Source organism: Corvus brachyrhynchos, unplaced genomic scaffold (genome assembly GCF_000691975.1).
Source record: "Corvus brachyrhynchos isolate BGI_N302 unplaced genomic scaffold, ASM69197v1 scaffold279, whole genome shotgun sequence".
Classification (NCBI taxonomy): domain Eukaryota; kingdom Metazoa; phylum Chordata; class Aves; order Passeriformes; family Corvidae; genus Corvus; species Corvus brachyrhynchos.
In genome coordinates this window covers 1759109-1778305 of record NW_008246060.1, presented here as the reverse complement: position 1 = coordinate 1778305, position 19197 = coordinate 1759109, and the positions used below count along the sequence as shown (strand labels likewise).

Here is a 19197-nt window from a genome sequence, read left to right as displayed (position 1 = left end):
TTTCAACAGCAGGTTGGACCAGCTGATCTCCTGAGGTCCTTTCCTTCTGTGAGCCTCTGTGCACACTTCTCTCCTCCTTCCCCTCACTGACCAGAGTGTGAGACAAGTGACATATGTGATAGTGAAAAGATGGGATTCAAGAGATATTGCAGTATTTCTGCCTTAAAAAGAAGTCTCCATTAACCATAGCATTTTGATAAAAATGAAAAACAACTGAATAGTATTAATAGAATTTAAACCAATGGGGAGGGGGGGAGGGAAATAATACATGTTAACATACAGAAAGTATAGGTTTGAACACCCAAGTGCTGAGTTTATGGTACTATTCTAAAGACCCATTTACTTGTCTGTAGAGTCACCAGGGTGGTGAACGTGAGCTGCTGCTTTGGAGAAGAAAAAATCTTCCCCACCAGACCTGTACACAAGACTGGCCTAACATAAAATGCTTTCTCACAAGCTTATTAGAGCTGCAATAAGAGAGAGCCTGCTCCTCCAGCAGATACGTAAACAACACAGGAGTTCTACACATTGTTCCTCAGAAGGGGGGCAACTGCTTTTGACATTCCTCTACTACCAGATGATTTCTGTACAGAAATAATGGAGCACATGGACATGAAAGGACCATTTTGGAATTGCACACAGGAGGATAAAGGGGGCACTTACTTTTCTAGTCACTGTTCATTTTGTATGTGAAAAAGAACACAGAATCGGAAGTCACAAATCTACCTGTAAAGCCTGAGCAAATGCCTGGAGCATGGGAACAGGGGCAGCAGTCAGAAGGATGTACAAGGAACCAAGAAGTTAAAACCTGTTAATCTCAAAGTGCAGAAATGTAGAAGCATAAAAGCAGGTAATTTGTCTTGTCTTTTGTTAACAAAAAAAAAAAAAAAATCCACCATTTCCCAACTACCCTGTGGATGGACTCTAATCCAGTGTTTAAGCAAAGGGGATCTGAAGAAGGAGGAAGAAGGGGGCCACCTGTCCTTGAGTGAAATAATATTTTCTCTGTCCTCTGACTTCCACTCCTGTGTCTGAGATGGGAAGGGTAAGAATGTGCTTTTTCCCTCTTCTGTTGCCCTCTCCTCTACCTGAGATGTGAATACACCATCTGTTTTTAAAATGAATAAATTATCTGCATTTCTACTAACAATTTTTTTTCCCCCCTTGTGGAAGCATCTCAGCTCTTAAAAACAGGTGCTTGTTATGGCAATTATGGCAACTCCAAACTCTGTTTCTTAGAGTAACACCCTGCCCATGTGTTAAGACAACGGGATGCAACTCTCAAAGAAAACAAGAGGTGGGTTTTCTTTACAGATACATTGCTGAATAGCTTTTTGCTCTGTAAAGCAACAAAGTCAGCAACACTACCACACAGAGAACCAAAACAGTCACCTGATTTGTTGAAGATATTAAAGGCACTAAAATAATGAAACTGAGACCTTTGAGAGTTCATTACATGGTACATAAACATGAAATAGAAGCAAACTGATATGTATAGCTGTTTGCCAGAAAAGAGGGATTGGATTTCTTTATTCAGGAAGACAAACTCCCCTGGTACTAAATGGAGATTAACATTTTTTAAAATGTCAGCATGTTAAATTGAAATGTATGTGGACTGTGTCCAAAAACCGTTCAGTACAGACCATTTTGATAAGATGTCTGCAAGGTAGAGTCATAATAATCATGACTGACTCCATGATGCTAATACTGATGTAAATTATAACAAGTATTTGTATATTATGACAAGGCTTCCCAGCTATACTGTAAAGTACATACACATATTTAGAAAATACGTATGTAGGTGAATTAAGATATGAAATGTAACCTATGTGGGATAGTGCTTTACGTTTTCCCATAATGGTACTTCAAGGTTGGTGATCCTGACTTAAGATGTTAAAAGCCAAGTAATATGGCAGGGACAAGCAGCTGTCAGAAGCTTTTACTTGCAGGTATGCACAGTTGATTGTGGCACTTAAACAGTTCTAACTCACCTCTTACTTGGGTTCTACAGCACAAACAAACTTTCCCCACTAACACCTTTATGTGACTCAGGATAAAAACCTGAAAAAGGAACAGGTGTCCCACTATCCTTAACAGACAACAGGTATTTCTTCTGCACTCCTTTTTAAAGGCATCAAATGAATACATTCTTTTGCAATCACACTGCATCCAGACGTATCAATCTCTGCATGACAGGACTGAAGCTGACAAGGAGCAGAGAAAGGAAAGGTCCTGACCTACTTAGGTCAGAAACAACCAGAAAGTGCTGAGGGGTGTAGGACCAAGTGGCTAACTACTGCTGCAAAGGTTCTGCCTCTTGTGTAGTTGGTGTAGGATAGAAAAAGATGAAGAAAAAGGTTTTTATCAGACTTCTCAATATGTATTTGCAATGGATTAGCATCACTCCTAAATTTCAGACCAACAACAATGAAGTTTAACAAGGCGGTATGAACTGTTCCTTGCCTGTCTGTTCCATGAGGTCTCAGGGCCCTCTTGGAGAAACAAGACTTTGAGTAAATGTCTGCCCCACATTCCCCTGCTTTGCTTTGTTTTCTCTAGCTTTTAAACAGAGGTTCAATTCATGCCTGTTATTGCCTGCATCTGCTACTAACTCACTTGGACTACAGAAGTAAAAACACATGTATCCTGAATGTGGAGAATAATTCTGCTTTTAGTAAAAGCCAAGGTAGAATTTAAACTAGACAGTCATTAACTGGCTGAAAGGTTTTTACCACTTGCTACCTTCCTGTCCTAGAGGTCCATGTTCTAAAAATTCCTGTAACTCTGCTGGGTGCAAGATAATGAATTCTGCTGCGATGTCTCTTACTGAGAGAAATCAAGTGTACTGAAGAACTCACAAGATCTGTTAAGGATGAATTCTTCACATTTCTTTAAAACAGAACAAAAAACCGTGCCAAATTTGCAACCAAGAAAAGAAGTGAAAAAGGGAACCCATCCCAAGGGTATTCTGAGAAAGCCAAAACATATGAAAAAGCATTTATGCTATAGACACCTAAACGTGTAGCTAAACTGAGTTTGACTTTCCAAAGGAAATTAAGACATGCAGTAAAAAACTAGTAACTAAAGAAACAGGAATATTAGGAATTGATTGGAGATGCAGTGAGGATCTAATTGAAATAAAGGTATCTAGGCAAGACAGAAAAAAACCCCAAATGCTTTACTTCAGTTTTTAGGGGTGTTGGGAGATGGATATCCTGTACATCATGGTGCAGGAAAATCAAGGAACAACATGCAAAACAAACTCAAAAAGCTTAACAGCATAAACTCTTGAGGGAACCTATGGTCTCCATGCCAGAATCCTGAAAGAAACAGCACACAGAATACACATTCAGTAGAAAGGATTCTTAAGAGATGTTTTAAAGTGTTAAGAACAGCAATTTCAATACACATTCTCCATTTCTCACAAAATTGAAAAAAAAAAAAGTGAGTGGGCCCTCACTCACTGCTTCCATGAATATAAGAATAGTAAAAACACTTTGCATCGAGTATCTGAACCTTTTGCCCTCTTCTTTGTCTCTGAAAAACCTGAACAGCTGCTCACATTTTTACCCTCCAAAAAGAACAAAGAATTCTGTGAAACTCTGACTTGGTGACTTTGTTTCCACTGCTCTTGCTATGACTGTTAGGATGACTATTAGTGCTTCAGCTACCGGTACTTATTATCATTTAAAGTTGTTCCTTTCCACTGTTTATACCCTAATGGGATATTGCTAGCTGTGACTTCAATCCAGCTGTCTCATATTCTTCAACTAAAAACACCTTCATTCAGGAGCTTTTATTAAAAAAAGCTCTACCATTAATCTTAACATTCTGCAGCATATAATACGTATTGTCTCAAAAACTGTCAACCTGTTTCCTTTGACTTTTCTACATATTTCTCATGGCAGAATTGTCTTTAATTGTATTACCGAATCTAATCTATTTCTGTAACATCAATATCCTAATTAAAATGTTATCCAAAGAATGTACAAATGTTCCTGTGCAAGATCAAGCTCATAAAATCTCTAAAATATTAAAAAATTAGATGCTTAGAGTCAAAAAATGACTGAGAAATGTGGATACGCCCTGGATCAACTACCTGGTTATTTCAAATTGACAGCTACCACTGGATTAAGCAGTCCTTGCAAGTGAACAATGAAAAGCATCTTAAGGTGAGGTGCATCTGATGCTCCAGAGGGATTTCTATTACAGCTCAGCAGTATAACACACCTGCCACTAAGTAGCTGCTCTCAAGTGTTACATTATACCTGCAGGACTGCAATGAATGGTTAATGTATCTTTGGTTAAGCCTGGACATGGAAAAGCATAGCTGATAATTTGCATTAACAATAGTATTGGGCAGCATTTTATAGTTAGGAACTCTATTTTTAAAACCATTCTCTCTGTGTAATTACATGTTTGAAATGCTTCCTGAGAAATTGATCTGGAGAATTTCTGCTTTTGTTGCCATGTTGAAAACTTGCTCCCTGTGAATGACTGGCCTTGTTCATTTACATTTCTCAATTATTTTTTGACCAACAATTCCTGATTCAGCCTTGCAATCAATCCCCTGTAATCAGTGAGGTGCTGCTCTCTGGCACTATCAGCACGTTGGCCACAGAACATTTCATTTCCTCACCTTGGCTGCTGTGCTAACAGTGTACATCTGAGTAACAATCAGATTTACTAAAGCTTCTTCCAGGAAACTGGCACTGTCTGGAATGTATTTAACTAGGATTGCAAATACATCCTGACTCAGAAAATGAATTTCTATGCTGGCAGTCAGTATCTCTAAGGCTTGCTGGAGTAGCTAACTTTTCACCAAACCTCAAAAAAACCCTCCCATGGCTGTGGCTCAGTTATGGTATTCCTTAAGTAGAAAGCTCATATGTCCTTTCTAACAATTTTTTTGAAATCTCCTGAGCTTTCATCAGAACTTGCAAAGCAGCAGTGGAAGAAACCATTCTATTCCTACTGTCCACTTAGGTGTTGTGCAGTGACCCACGGTTTTATGGGTGCACAGTACATGTACTGCACACTGGCCACTTCCTGGGCCTTGGGCTATCACAGTCTCTTCACATCTGAGGATTTTCCTGTCATGCTTCAGAAGGAAGTAGAGGGGATCATAACACCCTTCTCTGAGTGACTGTCCACATACATACACCCACCACAGACAACTCTAAGTAAATACAGCTTCCTGCAGAGCTGTGTCTGGCTCTTCATAGAAACTGACTGAAGCTTTGTTACACTCCTCAGTGCATTTCCCCATTCCCAAAAATGAAAAACTCCAAAGAGAAATGCTCAGTCACAATCATGGAATTCAAGCCTATGAGGACTGGACATACAGAAGACTCAGATCTCACTGAGAAACAGAAGCAACTTTGTAATCTTAAAAACCCAAGAGCCCCATAGTCACTAAGGGCAACAGAGGCACATTAAATGAAGCTTATCTAGAAAAAAAAAAGAGATGTCCTAATGAAAACTCTTAGCCTGCGTTCACTGACACAGGAACTGATCAGAAGACCTAACAGAGGATCACCCTCAATCTGGTTTGTTTGGTTTGGACCTACGTCCAAGCTCACAAACTCCTACTGCTATGGGCAACATGTTGGATGTTTCAGGGTCTCTCTTCAGTACACAAACAATTTCCTAATTGACAACTGCAATGAGGATGAGACATTTAAATCATTTTCCACATTTTAATTCCTACTTTAACTTACATACTACAATATGTTAGGACTAATATTTTTCACATTCGAATGGTTTTGGTTGGAAGGGACCTTTAAAGGCCACCTAGTCCAACCCCTCTGCAATGAGATCAGGTCGCTCAGAGCCCCCTGCAGCCTGGCCTTGAATGCTTCCAGGGATGGGGCCTCTACCACCTCTCTGGGCAACCTATGCCAGTCTTTCCCCACTCACATTGTAATATATTTCTTCCTTTTATCTAGCTAAATCTCTCCTCTTTCAGTTTAAAACCATCACCCCTTGTCCTATCACAACAGGCCCTACTGAAAAGTCTGTTCTCATTTATAAGCCCCCTGTAAGTACCCAAGGGCTGCAGTAAGGCCCCCACAGAGACTTCTCCAGCCTGAACAGCCCCAGCTCTCTCAGCCTTTCCTCATGGGAGAGGTGCTCCACCCCCTCTGATCATTTCTGTGCCTCCTCTGGACCCACTCCAACAGCTCCCTGTCCTTCCTGTGCTAGGACCCTAGAGCTGGAGGCAGCTCTGCAGGTGGGGTCTCACCAAAGCAGAGTAAAGGGGCAGACCCACCTCCCATGACCTGTTGGTCAGGCTGGGCTGTAATGGGTTTGTATTTACAAGAGAAGGAATCTGTTTCTTATCATTCTCAGCTGGAAAGTCAATGCAGAAGACAAACGCCGTCTGAAAAATCTATATTGTTATCAATGTTTAATATCACTTTAAAACAAAACTGCTGAACATACAGATAATGAGCTCAGTTGTTTACCCCTTGAAGTGGGATTTATGAAGATATCTGGGGAAAAGTCTGCATCTGAAAATTCTGGTTTGAATTTCAAAAATAAGCTGTTTGATTCAGTTTCCTGAACTTCAAGAAAAACATGAGGGTAAGTGCAGTGATGGTAATTGTGTAAGACTAAATGAAATCAGGTTGCTAAATCTTATATGTGTGAGGCTGAAAGAATTTGATATGGGATTATCAGAATCACCTGGAAATACTCTCAATTCCTACATTCCACAGGTTAAAGTTGAAGAACTACAAGAAGATTTGTGTTTGTAGCTGCAAGTTAATAATAATTAAAGTGAATTAACATCTTTACCAACCAAACATAACTACGTTAGAAGTAAAGACATTTTTACGCAATACTCTGATGTGGTACTCAGTGCAATGCTACACTTATGGAGTTACAATCACACATGTTTCACTGTAATCCAAATTTCCCAGGTTAGTTCAACCTGGATATGAGCTTAAGGACATTTATCACACACAGAGTTCTGAATGCTCCTGAAAATAGCCTGATGCCCTGACCCATCCCAGAAATGAGTATGAAAAGAACAAATTACAAACTTACTCGAATCATCATGACGGAGCACCTGATGTTGTGAATCGTATCGTACACCTTCTTGGAAATGTCCACAAACTGGTTGTCATCAAACAGATGCACTGTGTTCTTGCTTAAGCTCTCCAATGCAATATTTACTTGACTAATAAACTCTGGAATCACTATTATAAAAAAAAAAAAAAAAAAAAAAAAACACCAAACAGAAACAAAATTCAGTGAGCATAAAAAGGATAGAACAGGTAGCATTTTTTCTTTTTGGCAAAACACCTCATATTGCTAAAAACTTTATTTTATAGAAAGCACTACAGTAATAGTGCAATTACTTTTAAGTGAGAATACATTTGTAATTTTTATCACAGTTATAAAAATTTCCATGGTGAGCACATAAGCTGTGGGGGGTTATACAGTACTACAAAGAAGAAGGGAGTTTTAAAAGGGGAGCTGGGGAAGCAGTTGTCAAAATTTGTTGGCAATTTCAATAGCAATTTTATGCAAAGAATCAGGATGAATAACCTGGCCCAAAGTTGGAACTACTGCTGAACAGACTTCCACTATTTCAAAATCTGCTTTCAGTCTGAATGGAGATGTAACTACCAGAAGATCAATGCTTATTCTTCAACTGAAGAAGTCCCACAATTGTAACCTGAACTTACCAGGGCAGTTTACCTTGTTTGATTGAATCAAACTGTCCATTTTGAGTCAGTTTGATATTGACCTGTGCTTTACCCAGAACGGCCAGGGCATATTCTTCTGATGCTCCAGGGCCTTATTCTGCAGAGTGACCTGGTCACACTGCTCTCCCCTGACCCTTCACATCAATTTGAAGCAAAGGAAACCCAGCACAGAATAGGGAGGGAACGCAGATGGAAAATCCACCACACACAGAAGGACCTCAAACAAGCCCAGACCAAACTCATTTGCAACAACTTACTTCCTGTCACGTGGAGTCTGAGCACACAGAAGAAACAGAAAAGCAAAAGGATAAAACTCAACTTGTGTAATATTCAATACGAATAACAAGTCTTTGGTAATAAAGCTCTTTCTCAGGCAATGCGTTACACCCTTCATCCCAAATTCCACACTGTGCAATTCACAAATTCGTAACACATGAAAACAAGACTACTAATACCTTAAGTGTGCAGTATCTCAGGCAAATTTTGAAGTATCTAATAAATTTGTAGGCAAGGCTTCAGCTAAAGGGAACTGGATTTCTGAATTAGAAAACCTGGTGACTTATACTTTAAGTAGTAGGAAAGGTGCCACAATAATGGTTTATCCCCTAACTTTAATAAGGAAACACATAACCCTTGGAGACACTTAAAATTCATTCTCAAGTTACAGTAACTTCACTGTCTTTGAGCCAACAAGCCACTTAATTTGAAAAACAGGGTATTTAATATCAGTGCTTCCCTCTTCAGATTATCACTGGAATTGTCTCACCTTCTGAAAAGGTCAGTGGAAAGATTTCTCACACAGTACAGAAAAAAGACATGGTACATTTTTCATTTGCAACCAAATAAAATAATTAAGGAGAATAAGTGCCTATTTATTTAGTGCTTTTTGAAAAGAAAAAAATCAAATGACCACTGAGTGAGAACTTTTCACCATTTTAGGATACACCACTTCATAATTTTTTTCCTGTTAAAGATTTTGGCCCCTAGACTATCAAAATAATTCCAAGTGGAGCAATTTTGAATAGCCATTTCATATGTTTAAATAAAATTAAACACTCAAATCTTTGTATCCTCGTATCTTGTCGCAAAAATGCTGCAAAGGAGAACATAAAAAGTTTCCAGGAGTTCAGGATTTCCAGTGGTATAGTCAAAACCGATGGGATGCTTCCCAAACCTCCCAGCCCCTCCTCCCTTCTCAGCACACGGGACACAGTCACCTGCAGTATTGGGAAGCACTCCCTGCTCAGCAACAGCATCTTCCGTGGCTGCCACCGTCCTGCAGCCCCTGTTCCCCAGGCCAGGCCAGGCCATTTCCCACTGCCCTGCCCCCTGCACTCCAGCCACGTTCCATATGCTTATTAACGGCCTTTGCCCAGCTCCTCCTGAGGCCACGCTCCTGCCCACGGTGCGTTTGTGTGTCCGAATGAATCCGTCACTGCTGGGAAGAACTAACTCACTCGTGTGCCCTTCTGTAGTGGGACAAACCACAGCTGCACTGGGTACACAAACACCACCCCAGGGCCTTCCTCTGGCAGCATTTCAGATGGGGGCTCTGCAGCAACAGCACTTTTACACAGGCAATTAAAACACAAGACTAACTGTAATTCTAAAATATGTACACACCAATCTGCTAATGAAGCAAGAAAATACACTTGGGCTATCAAACAGGTCTTATTTCCTGGTCACTTCCCCTTTAAATCATAGGATAACTCCCTCAAATCCAGGACTTCTGGGATTTATTTTAGTTTTGAGCTCCCAACCAATGACTTAATAAAAGAGCATTTCGGTGCACATATGAGTTCCTTCCCATGGGTAACTGACATCCAAAATACTTCGTAGACCTCAAATAGTCAGGAAACCCTCTGAAATACTGCATTAATTTAGACTTGAATTACACCAATAACATGCATATTTCCTGTACTTGGCTTTATTTTTCTAAGCAGCCTAAATATAGCGGAGAAGCAGATGCAACTGAAAACAGAAGGAAATGATTCATTTTTTCAGTCTTTCAAAAGCAAAATTAAACAAGTAAAATTAAAAACATCAAGTGTTAGACAACTGAGAAGTACTAAATTTTTGTGGGGATTTCTTTGTGGGGATTTTTTTTGTTTGTTTTATTTGTACATTTTATTTTTGTACTGTTTTGTTTCTCCTGCAACAAATATTAAGAGCAAATTTCAATATGAGCACCTGTAATTCTGCTTTCCCTGATGGGGAAGGTGCAGAAAGGAGGACGTTTGGAAAATACCAATATATTCATAATCGTAATGCCCAAAGTCCCTAAAGGAATTAAAGATTTCACACTACCAAAAATACATTCTTGAAATTAACCTTATTTATTTCAAAGTTCATCAAGTGTTCCCTAAATCCTCTGGTTTTTTAAATAACACTATTCATCTTTCCCTGTAGGTCATGTTTTCTTAGTCTTCTAATATTTTTGCTTGATTTTGTCATCTTCAATCAAAACCAACTAATGAACCTGGTCTGGAGTTTAACAGCTGTCAGGGCCGAGCTCTTCATACAGAAAATTAAACCTCACTAACCCCTTTATTACAATTAGCAACTCTGTGCTTGTTATTTTTAAAAATAAAATGATCAGGAAAACAAATTCTCAGCTTTGCAGAAGGCCACTAACAACAGGTGAGAGCAGGAGTCACTGTGCTTGTACCTTTTAATTAAGCGGTGTTAAGTGATTAACACCCCGTCAGTAGCCATCAAAGCAGCTTGATAGTGAAAAAGCAACAGCCTCCAAAGCTAAACTGTCCACATGTCCAACACTCACCTAAAGAATGTCTTAACAAAACAAATACACCTGAACAGACATGACAAGTCATGACCTCTGAGAACTGACCAGAAAAAAAAAGACTTTTTTTTTTTTTTTAAATTCAAAATGTTTATGGTTTTTCACTCACAGGAAAAAGGGAAGAAACTAGCAAACCCACAATTTCTCCAGAAAAAGAACTTGTGGTAAATAACCGAAGTTTCCCTTCAGTGTTTATCTGCAGATACAAACACTGTGAACAACTTACCCAATGGCGCCAGCAGACTGGGAAAAGGCTGGAGAGCTCCCACTAGAACAGACTGAAGAAGTACTCCTTCAAAGGCAGCTTTGAAATGGAAGTGAGAGCACAGCAAGTGACTGAAGCTCTCTGTGGCACAGCTTCAGAGCAGCTGCAACACTGCCACAGCTTTGGGTTAACTCAATTCCAGAGGCCTTTCAACACAGGAGAGGACTCTCTTGGGCATTCAGCCACCTGCAGACATCTTCTGTGCCCAAACAAAAGTCACTAAAAAAAAAATATCATTAAGAAAAAAAAATTTGGGCAAGTTGGAGTGAAAAAATAGTTTTCCTTCTGAAGATAATAAAATCAGCAAAAACTACTAGTCACGAATTAGGACTCTAAGAGGAGGAAAGAGCCCCATGAGAACTTCTAAAAACCCACCTGAAGACAGAAGTATGGCCAAGTAAGGCCTAAAAAGCTACTGGATGAATTTCATATGAAACTAGCACGATAGCAGAGCACTGAAATAAAGCAGGTGTGCAGGCAGGCAAGTTAAAAGAGGTGTGTGCAACCTAGACCTATGCCGAGGCACAGCTGGTGGCAGCACAAGAAGAGACTTGAGGCAGGAGGTGTATACCTCAAGTGTTTTATTATTCCTCCAATAACCTGACCACCTAGCATGAAAGTCAGTGTGATGGGTATATATAGGTTGCTTCCAGAGAATTTAAGCAGTTTTCCAGTTGCAAGAATTCAGTGGAAGTGAAGCATAAGCAAAGTACAATTGTAAAGATTAAAAACACAGCCACCTCTTAAATGCAAGGTAATACTAGAGAAAATAAGAAATCTAGTTAATAGCCACACGGCCTACATTCAGTACTTCTTTATGTAATCTCACTCTGAGATCAAATAATGGTTTGCACTTCTCGTGATTAAATGCTAACCATTTGTAAATTTCTTCTAGAAAGGTATCTAAGAATTTCAGATCATTGTAAGAACATTGCCTATTCCAGTAAGCCAATTGCACTGCTAAGTATTATGTCTGTTCTTAATGCCACTTCAATCCAGAATGGTATATAAAGAATTAAAAAATAAATAAAACCCATCTAAGCTAAAGCAACTGTGCTGGTTAAAGCACACCATGTGAAATACAAGGGATCTTGCTGGCAGCAGCCTGAGTCACAGCACCCAACACGCAGTTCAGAACGGAACAGACTGTTTCAGTGACTGATGGAGACAGCTTCATTACAGGTGTTCCAAAACACATTGAATTCATAATGGAATTACTGCAAAGAAGAGTATTGTGCATTCACTGCAAAGGGTTGAGCTGAGTAACACAAACAGGTTTGGAAACTCCAATCCCTTGTGACTGTTACAAATCCACATAATGCAATCCTTCCTAATAGGAAGATCAAGCTGCTTCTGAAGCTGACTTCACAATGGTACAGACTTTTAATTCAAGCCTGTATTTCTGTGACACAATGTTAAATTGGTAGCTTTTTATTATAGCACTGTATCCAATGGCTTTCCAAGAGATATTTACATATATATATACATATACCTGTACATGAGTATGAGAGAAGTAGAAGAGCTCTGTGACTATATGCATTTGATATACCCCATGTATCAGCATTCACATTCAGTCACCTTATTTGGTAACAAGTTTATAGGTTACATGCAGAAAAAGGGATTAACTATTTTTGGAACTTACAACACCAGAAACAGCTCATATTCCTCGGACAGTCTCAATCCTGGGCCATTATATATGAGAGGCACAGACTCAGAATCCTCCATTGTGGCCACTCCCCTCCTTGACTATTTAGAGCATAAGGATCTATAAATTATCCTAATGGAATTTAGTATTTCAAGCTAAAGTTTCTGCATAATGACAGCATAATACAACATGAAGTAGTCCAGGCAGAGGTGTGTTGCATGTAAAAAGTTTCCTAATAAAAGCAAGCTGTAATCAGTATCTGCTTTGTTAACTCAGACCTATGCAAGCTGCAACTGTGCTGCGCAGAGGCGTTTTGCAGCTTGCAAGGCTGCCAGACTGCTGGCAGACCCACAAGCCCACAGCTGAGCATGTATACACATACATAGAAGTATTTACGGAATTACCTAGCTATATACAAATGGACATCATAAATCTTTTTTATATGCATATATTTACAGACAGATTTATACATAAACTATGCTGAACACGACAGCAGTTTTGAGGTACTAGATCTTCACAGCTAATAAGGGTAAGATTTTTAGGAGTTAACTGTCCTGAATATGAGAAAATATTGATAGCAAGTGAGACCTAATTATTGGCTGTGTGTGTTATTAATGAATGGCAATCCAGTAAATTGCTGCTTTTAATTTTGAGACAGCCCTAATTTATTCCTCCCCTAAACACACCCATGACAGTGATTCAGCTTCCTACCTGGAACACACAGCTATTCTGCTTTGCACCAGGACAGTTTAGATGTACACACCAAGTGACTGTTCTCTGTATGGGTACAGAGGATTGCTTGTGACTTTGGAATCCCTGGACTTTCCCCTACACAAGCACCCTCTCCACAGCCCCTGCACAGCCTAGCAAACGCATGGAACACTGCACTTGGGAATTAAAGCAGTGCCTTGCATCTGAACATCACAGTTCAAAGCTTCAGTGGGATCCCTCACAGGGATCTTCAAGGGAATGGTTTTGAGGGAGTAGATGAGTTTCCCTGTAGAAGGAACTTACTAGAGGCAGGTCACAGCACTAAAAAGAGCAAAAAGATCATTTAAATCATTTACATAATCCTCCTTTTTTTGAAGCCCTCTACCTAATATATTTTGCTGCCATGCTCAAGGACAGACTGACCATGAGATCCCAGATGAGAATGACACTTCCCCCTAGGACAGATGAGACAAATTTCAGAATTTATCTTTCATTCCTTAGCAGACAGAGTGGGCCATGTGGGCCTGTCTCATCTCATCAGTCCCCTGCTACAGCAGGGCATTCATGAGCTGTGGAAACAACTGCTATTCCTCAACTCAGATCACAGCCCAGAACACGCCCTTCCTTACTCTAACTGAAGTTCCTGGGTTTCATTTAGAGGCATCTGCACTACATAGAATGGCACATAGATACACAGAAGCTAAGACCAGTAAATACCGTAAGTCTGTACCCTAAAAAAACCCCAAAACACAGCCAGAGCTCAGTCAGCAAGAGCAAGGAGACAATTAACACACCAGGTAGTGTCTACAGGCAGTGACCTAATACTCCCAAATTGGGATTTCCCAAATGGACTGAGCAGAACACAGAAAATGCCATAAAAAGGAATATAAGAAGAAATTGAGGTCTTTGTGGGGGGGAGTGACTTCAGGTAGTCTCTTATGTATAATGAGCAGAGAGCAGCTTTTTAGTAATTTAAGCAGGGAAGAGAAGTCCTGAGAATTGAATAAAAAAATAAAATTACAACCTCCCCAAACACCTCTCTGTGAACCTTGTTTGGTTGTATTGTAGAAGCATTTTGCTATAAATCACCAAAGCTAGAGAATGGTGTTCATTCACAAAAACCTTACAGCCACCCTACAAGGGAGAAAAGTGGGAAGAAACAACAGCAGTTACCAACATACAAACTTGTGTATCATCCCCAACAAGCGCTTCAGTGAGGTGGCACAGCAGAGAGTGCTGCTGAAGTTATGACCTGCTTGGTACAGGCTTCTTCCGATGTACTACAGTAACACTATTTCAGGAGACACCAGTGTAGTTTCAGAAGCTCAGAACACGTAACTAAGACGTATTTTCCCAAATATAACTATGCTGACAATGAGTTGGTCTTCAAAACATTAGCAGCAAACAACAATCTAAACATTGACTTTGAGATGCAGCCAGTTATTTTGGTAGATTACTAGAAATACTGTCTTTTTAGAAATCTGGTTCCTAGTGGGTGTAGCATCAACCTAGAAAATCTGAAAGTAATTAAATTAGCCATAAAGAATAAAACTGCACAAGATTCCAAGCTTCTTTTGGCCCAAAGACAAAAAAAAAAAAAAAAAATTTGCTTATCCCAATGGAAACATCAGAAAATTAATGCAGCTTTTTAGGCACAGTCAGATACCATGTTTTTGTCATATATTAGCAAACAACAAAAACATAAAAGCCAAAATGTCCTTGGGCAAAATGTATTTGGGAAAAGGGTCACTACATTTTAGTTCTGTGTCTACTACAATAGTAACTTGGAATAACTGAAATAATTTAATTAAGAATTATTTTTCATGGAAGACTACTGACATTTAAAAAGCAAGCACAAGAAAAATACAGCTTGGTAGCCAAAATCCTCAAATACATAATTACAGTGAAATACCAGTAAATGCTGTCAACTGCAGAAAATATATTTTTCTAAATGGTGCCAGAAGAATACTGTCTCTAAATTTAACATTCAGAGCTAGCCTCAGAATGATTCAGAAAGCAGTGATTTGTGACAGGCTAACATTGTGTGTGCTCCCTGCCTTTACTGCAGCCCTTCAGTGCAGTGGGACCCTGTTCAGTGGGATCACAAACACTGGGACCAGGCAGAAAGAACAGGGATCCAGGACTTGCACCACAACCAGAGAAGTCAGTAGCAATAGTTCCAGTGGATTTGCAAATAGGTTCTAATTGCTGAAGCCCACCATGTAAGCTTTCATTATTAGAATACGGTATTACTGAAATGGATTAAAATGAAGAGCAATCCTGGTACATTTAATGAGAATGTTCAATTGTAGCATATCATCATTTGAGAGCAATAAACCTGCTAGCTGCAGAAGGTGAAATACCAATAAGGCAGCTTGTTTGTGACCAAGGTGACAAACTCAAGTGGTTCTCTCTCAGGGTTCAAAGCACAAACCAGAAGGGGCCGTTGGCACTCTATGCTGACCATAACTGCATCCTGCATTACATGTTCTGCCCTACAAAAGAAACCTTGTCTTACCCAGCTGCCTACCAATAAGGCTACAAAGAACCTTCTTCAGCATCTACCTGAAATCTCTTCATCAACTAGTGGCTAAATAAATTAGCAACGTTTACAGATAATTAGTGCAAATCCTACTTTTATCAGCAGGGAAAAGTTCTTCAGGTAAAGAAAGTTCTGTACAAGAACATAAAGAACAGTTGGAGTATCAGTTGTAACAGGTACTGACTGTTCTGCATGGACACTCAGGGAGAGAACTCCAAATGCAGTGGACTGCTGACAGACAAGAAAGGGACTGCCAATTACATTTCCTGCTACATCCGATTCCGTGGAGCGACTATGGAAAGGCTGAAAAGGTTCCACAAGATGTTTTTGTTCTTTGCTTGTGGTTTATAGTTTACAAAGACTGACTACAAGAAAGCTTTCTCCCAACCTGCAATGCAGAAATAATAATTTTCCTCCAAGATACAGAATAGCAGACTATTAAAGATTCAAGAAGTCAGTTATCAGCTCACAAACAGTGGTTAGAAACAGAATAAAAATACTCTGAATATAACTACCATTATTTGAAACTGAATAAAACTATACTGATAAAACTAACATTGCTTCTAACACTATTAAGATACAAACTCTAAAGGTGTTTGCAGATACAGGTTCTTACTTTCCTTACTTATCTCACAGAATAAAAGATAAGCAAGACAAGTAAGCAAATTAAGTAAACACAAGATGACTATGTTGTTATTTAAAAGAAATATGAAACACTGCTGAAAATTTTACTCTTAGCTCTCAGGATAAATAGAAATTACCATGGTTTGAAAAGATCACGCTGAAGAATAAACAAACACTTTGAAAAACAGAGCACCTATAGGTTTTAAATGCTTCTTTGCCTATTTGGAAACGTATCAGACTAAATCCCACAGATGGATTGCATCCATTGGCAATGTTTCTATGCTTGACCACCATTTAATACATGATACTTCATATAACAGGTCTGTGTTAGCATTCTAGAGAAATTTGCAGATTGGGAATGAAGTATATGCAAGCATTTTTACACTGAAAGTCCTTGTCAATACTAACAGTATGTATTTCTAATAACAAGCAAGTCACTAAGCACAGAAAGAACTCTTCTCTAAGAATCTGAGGTTACTACAGAGTATGAATGCCCATGTTAAAGCATTTAATTACCCAGAAAAGGTAACTCTTACATGAATGCAGCTGGGGAAAATATCCTACATACATTATTTGAAAAGGATTCTGCATGTCATCTCCTTAGACATAAGACCAACACAACATCAGGTCAGTCACAGCTTTGTCCAGCTAAGTCTCAAAAACCTTCAAAGACAAATGTCATTGCATCTCTGTTCTAGTGCTGCACTACAGTGAATAAATCCCCTGCTCTGCCCTCACTGTCCCTGAATTACTCTGCTGCAGCTTGTGGCCACTGCCCTTAGTTGTGCCACCTGTCTCTGCCAAGAGTGAGTGGCACCAGAGTCACTGCAACTCTCTCAGGAAGCTGCAGGTTTCTGTCCATTGTCCCTTGGCTGCCACCTCCCCACATTAAACTCTCAATCTCTCCCCTGCTTCTCACAAGTCACCTGCACTAAGGCCCAGCCCATCCTCAGCATCCTCTGTTCTCCAGAAATCTTTCCCCCAACATTTTGAGTTTGGCAAGGCCTACTTTGGAAAGCGTACAGTGAGTACCATCATCTTTCCAAGGGTCACATTCTTAGATCTTTCCCACTTCTTTCTGGCACTCTTATTATAATCAACGTATCAACTTTAATGTTCGGCATACTATCATTAAATATTATTTATTTTACCATTAATGCTTCCTCAGAGGTCTGCTTCACAGTATTTCCTGAACTCTAGCCTCCCCCTCCTAAAAACATAAGCATATCAAAAGCAACAGTATGCTGATATCATCTAGAATTGCTCACTAAACACTTCTGACTTCAGACCTAGGAATCAGTTTCAGGCAATTATCTTAAGCCTCCTTCAACACCAAAAATACAATTCCTGGGAAAGCACTAATATCCTGGTACAAGGAACGTTACTTGAAGCTTCAGTTCAGGGAAGAAATTATAAAATTAATCCATAAGGAAAAAAAACCCAAACCAAACAATCTGTTGAAACATCTATGGGTTTTCTCCAAACATTCCTGTTAATTAAGAGGGTCATCAATAGTTTACTGCCTAACCTAGCTGCCAAGGCCCAGTATTCCACAAGCAAAACATGGCTGCTACTTCAGAGCACTTGGGAAGGTGAGGAATTCTGCAACAACTTTTCTGCACAATACCCGAGATAGAGACCTTCTCATCTGCTGACTGAAGCTGTCTACCTTTGAATTTTTAATGCCTGACAACAATCAAAAAGGAGTGAGTGACAGACAGTTATACATTTCCACACGAAACTCCATGACAAATGCTTCAATTCAATGGATGCATTCCTTACACTTTGTCTGCTGTCTAATGAATTATTCCAAAACAACTGCAGCTGTTCAACAGCACTGGGTAAACTGAGGAGGTGGTCTGCTGTTCTCATCAGCTGTGACACAAAATAAAGCCTGCAGCAAACAAAACCAGCTTCAGAGATGTCCTTGCCCAGCAGTGGGATTCTGGTAGAAAACAGAATATGGTCCCCAGAAAGCAAGGAAAAACCCTGTTTACAGAAATTTATCTGGCATATAACGCATACAATGCCACTTCTCCAAACACTGCCATGAATGGTGGTGACAGACTTACTGAGACAAGGTGAACAAAACAAAGACAAGCTTATCATTTATGATTTCAACAAGAATCAATTTTACTACGTTAACAGATTTATAATCCAAACATACATACACAGGCATTTATAAATCCTACTGAATTATGCATATGCTCCCCCCATCAAGAGCCACTGCATCATTTCCAGATCTAACAGTTCATGCTTTCTAAGGAACAAAGCACGAAGAGCTGAGGGCATGTTGCCAGAAAGGAATCACTAGAAAAATCTTAAGCAGAGTTGAGTTAGCTGTATGTAGCTGGAAATACTATTGAAGGGAGGCAGAGTGATCATATAATTTTATGATAGGTCATGTTACAAAAATTACGAACTTTACTATAAAACATAAAAATTTATTACATGCAAAAATGAAAACTGCGAAAGGTGCTTTTTGTAAATTCAGGTTAGGAAATTATCTCTCTGAAGAACTTAGGAGTGAGCTAAGGCTGAAGAACAAAAAAGTACTGCCATTTTTCGGGACTAAGGAAATCCTTAGTGAGACTGGATTCATACTGAAGATTTAAACCAAAACAGTCTTCATAGGTACTATGAAATAGAGAATGAACTTTTAAGCACTGATGATTTCTGAAATGAAGTTACTCAGTCCACAATCCTGCTTAGGAAGCAGACCATGCTCTGACATGCAAATGGTCAGAAGAGTGGTAAATCCCAAAGTACTCAAAAGACTTCAGTATGTACTGGGAAAACCCAGCAGGTAGATCTGACCGGCTTAGCTCCAGGACACATCAGATGAAGCCAAAGCTGCTCATTAAGAACTAAAATGTTCCTATTGCAAAAACC

At 39.4% G+C, this 19197-nt stretch overlaps 1 protein-coding gene across 5 annotated transcripts in view; it reads right to left on the bottom strand.

The window, feature by feature from the left end:
• Positions 1–19197, bottom strand: part of CTNNA3 (catenin alpha 3) — a 431590-nt gene that overhangs the window by 84095 nt on the left and 328298 nt on the right. For 4 of the 5 annotated variants that reach the window (XM_017746366.1, XM_008642756.2, XM_017746365.1 and 1 more), the window contains one exon: positions 7051–7202. In XM_017746366.1, coding sequence (XP_017601855.1) covers positions 7051–7202 — 152 coding nt within the window. Of the gene's footprint in view, positions 1–7050; positions 7203–10744; positions 11003–19197 lie in introns of those variants that run through there. The other variant, XR_001865897.1, reaches the window with a different exon arrangement.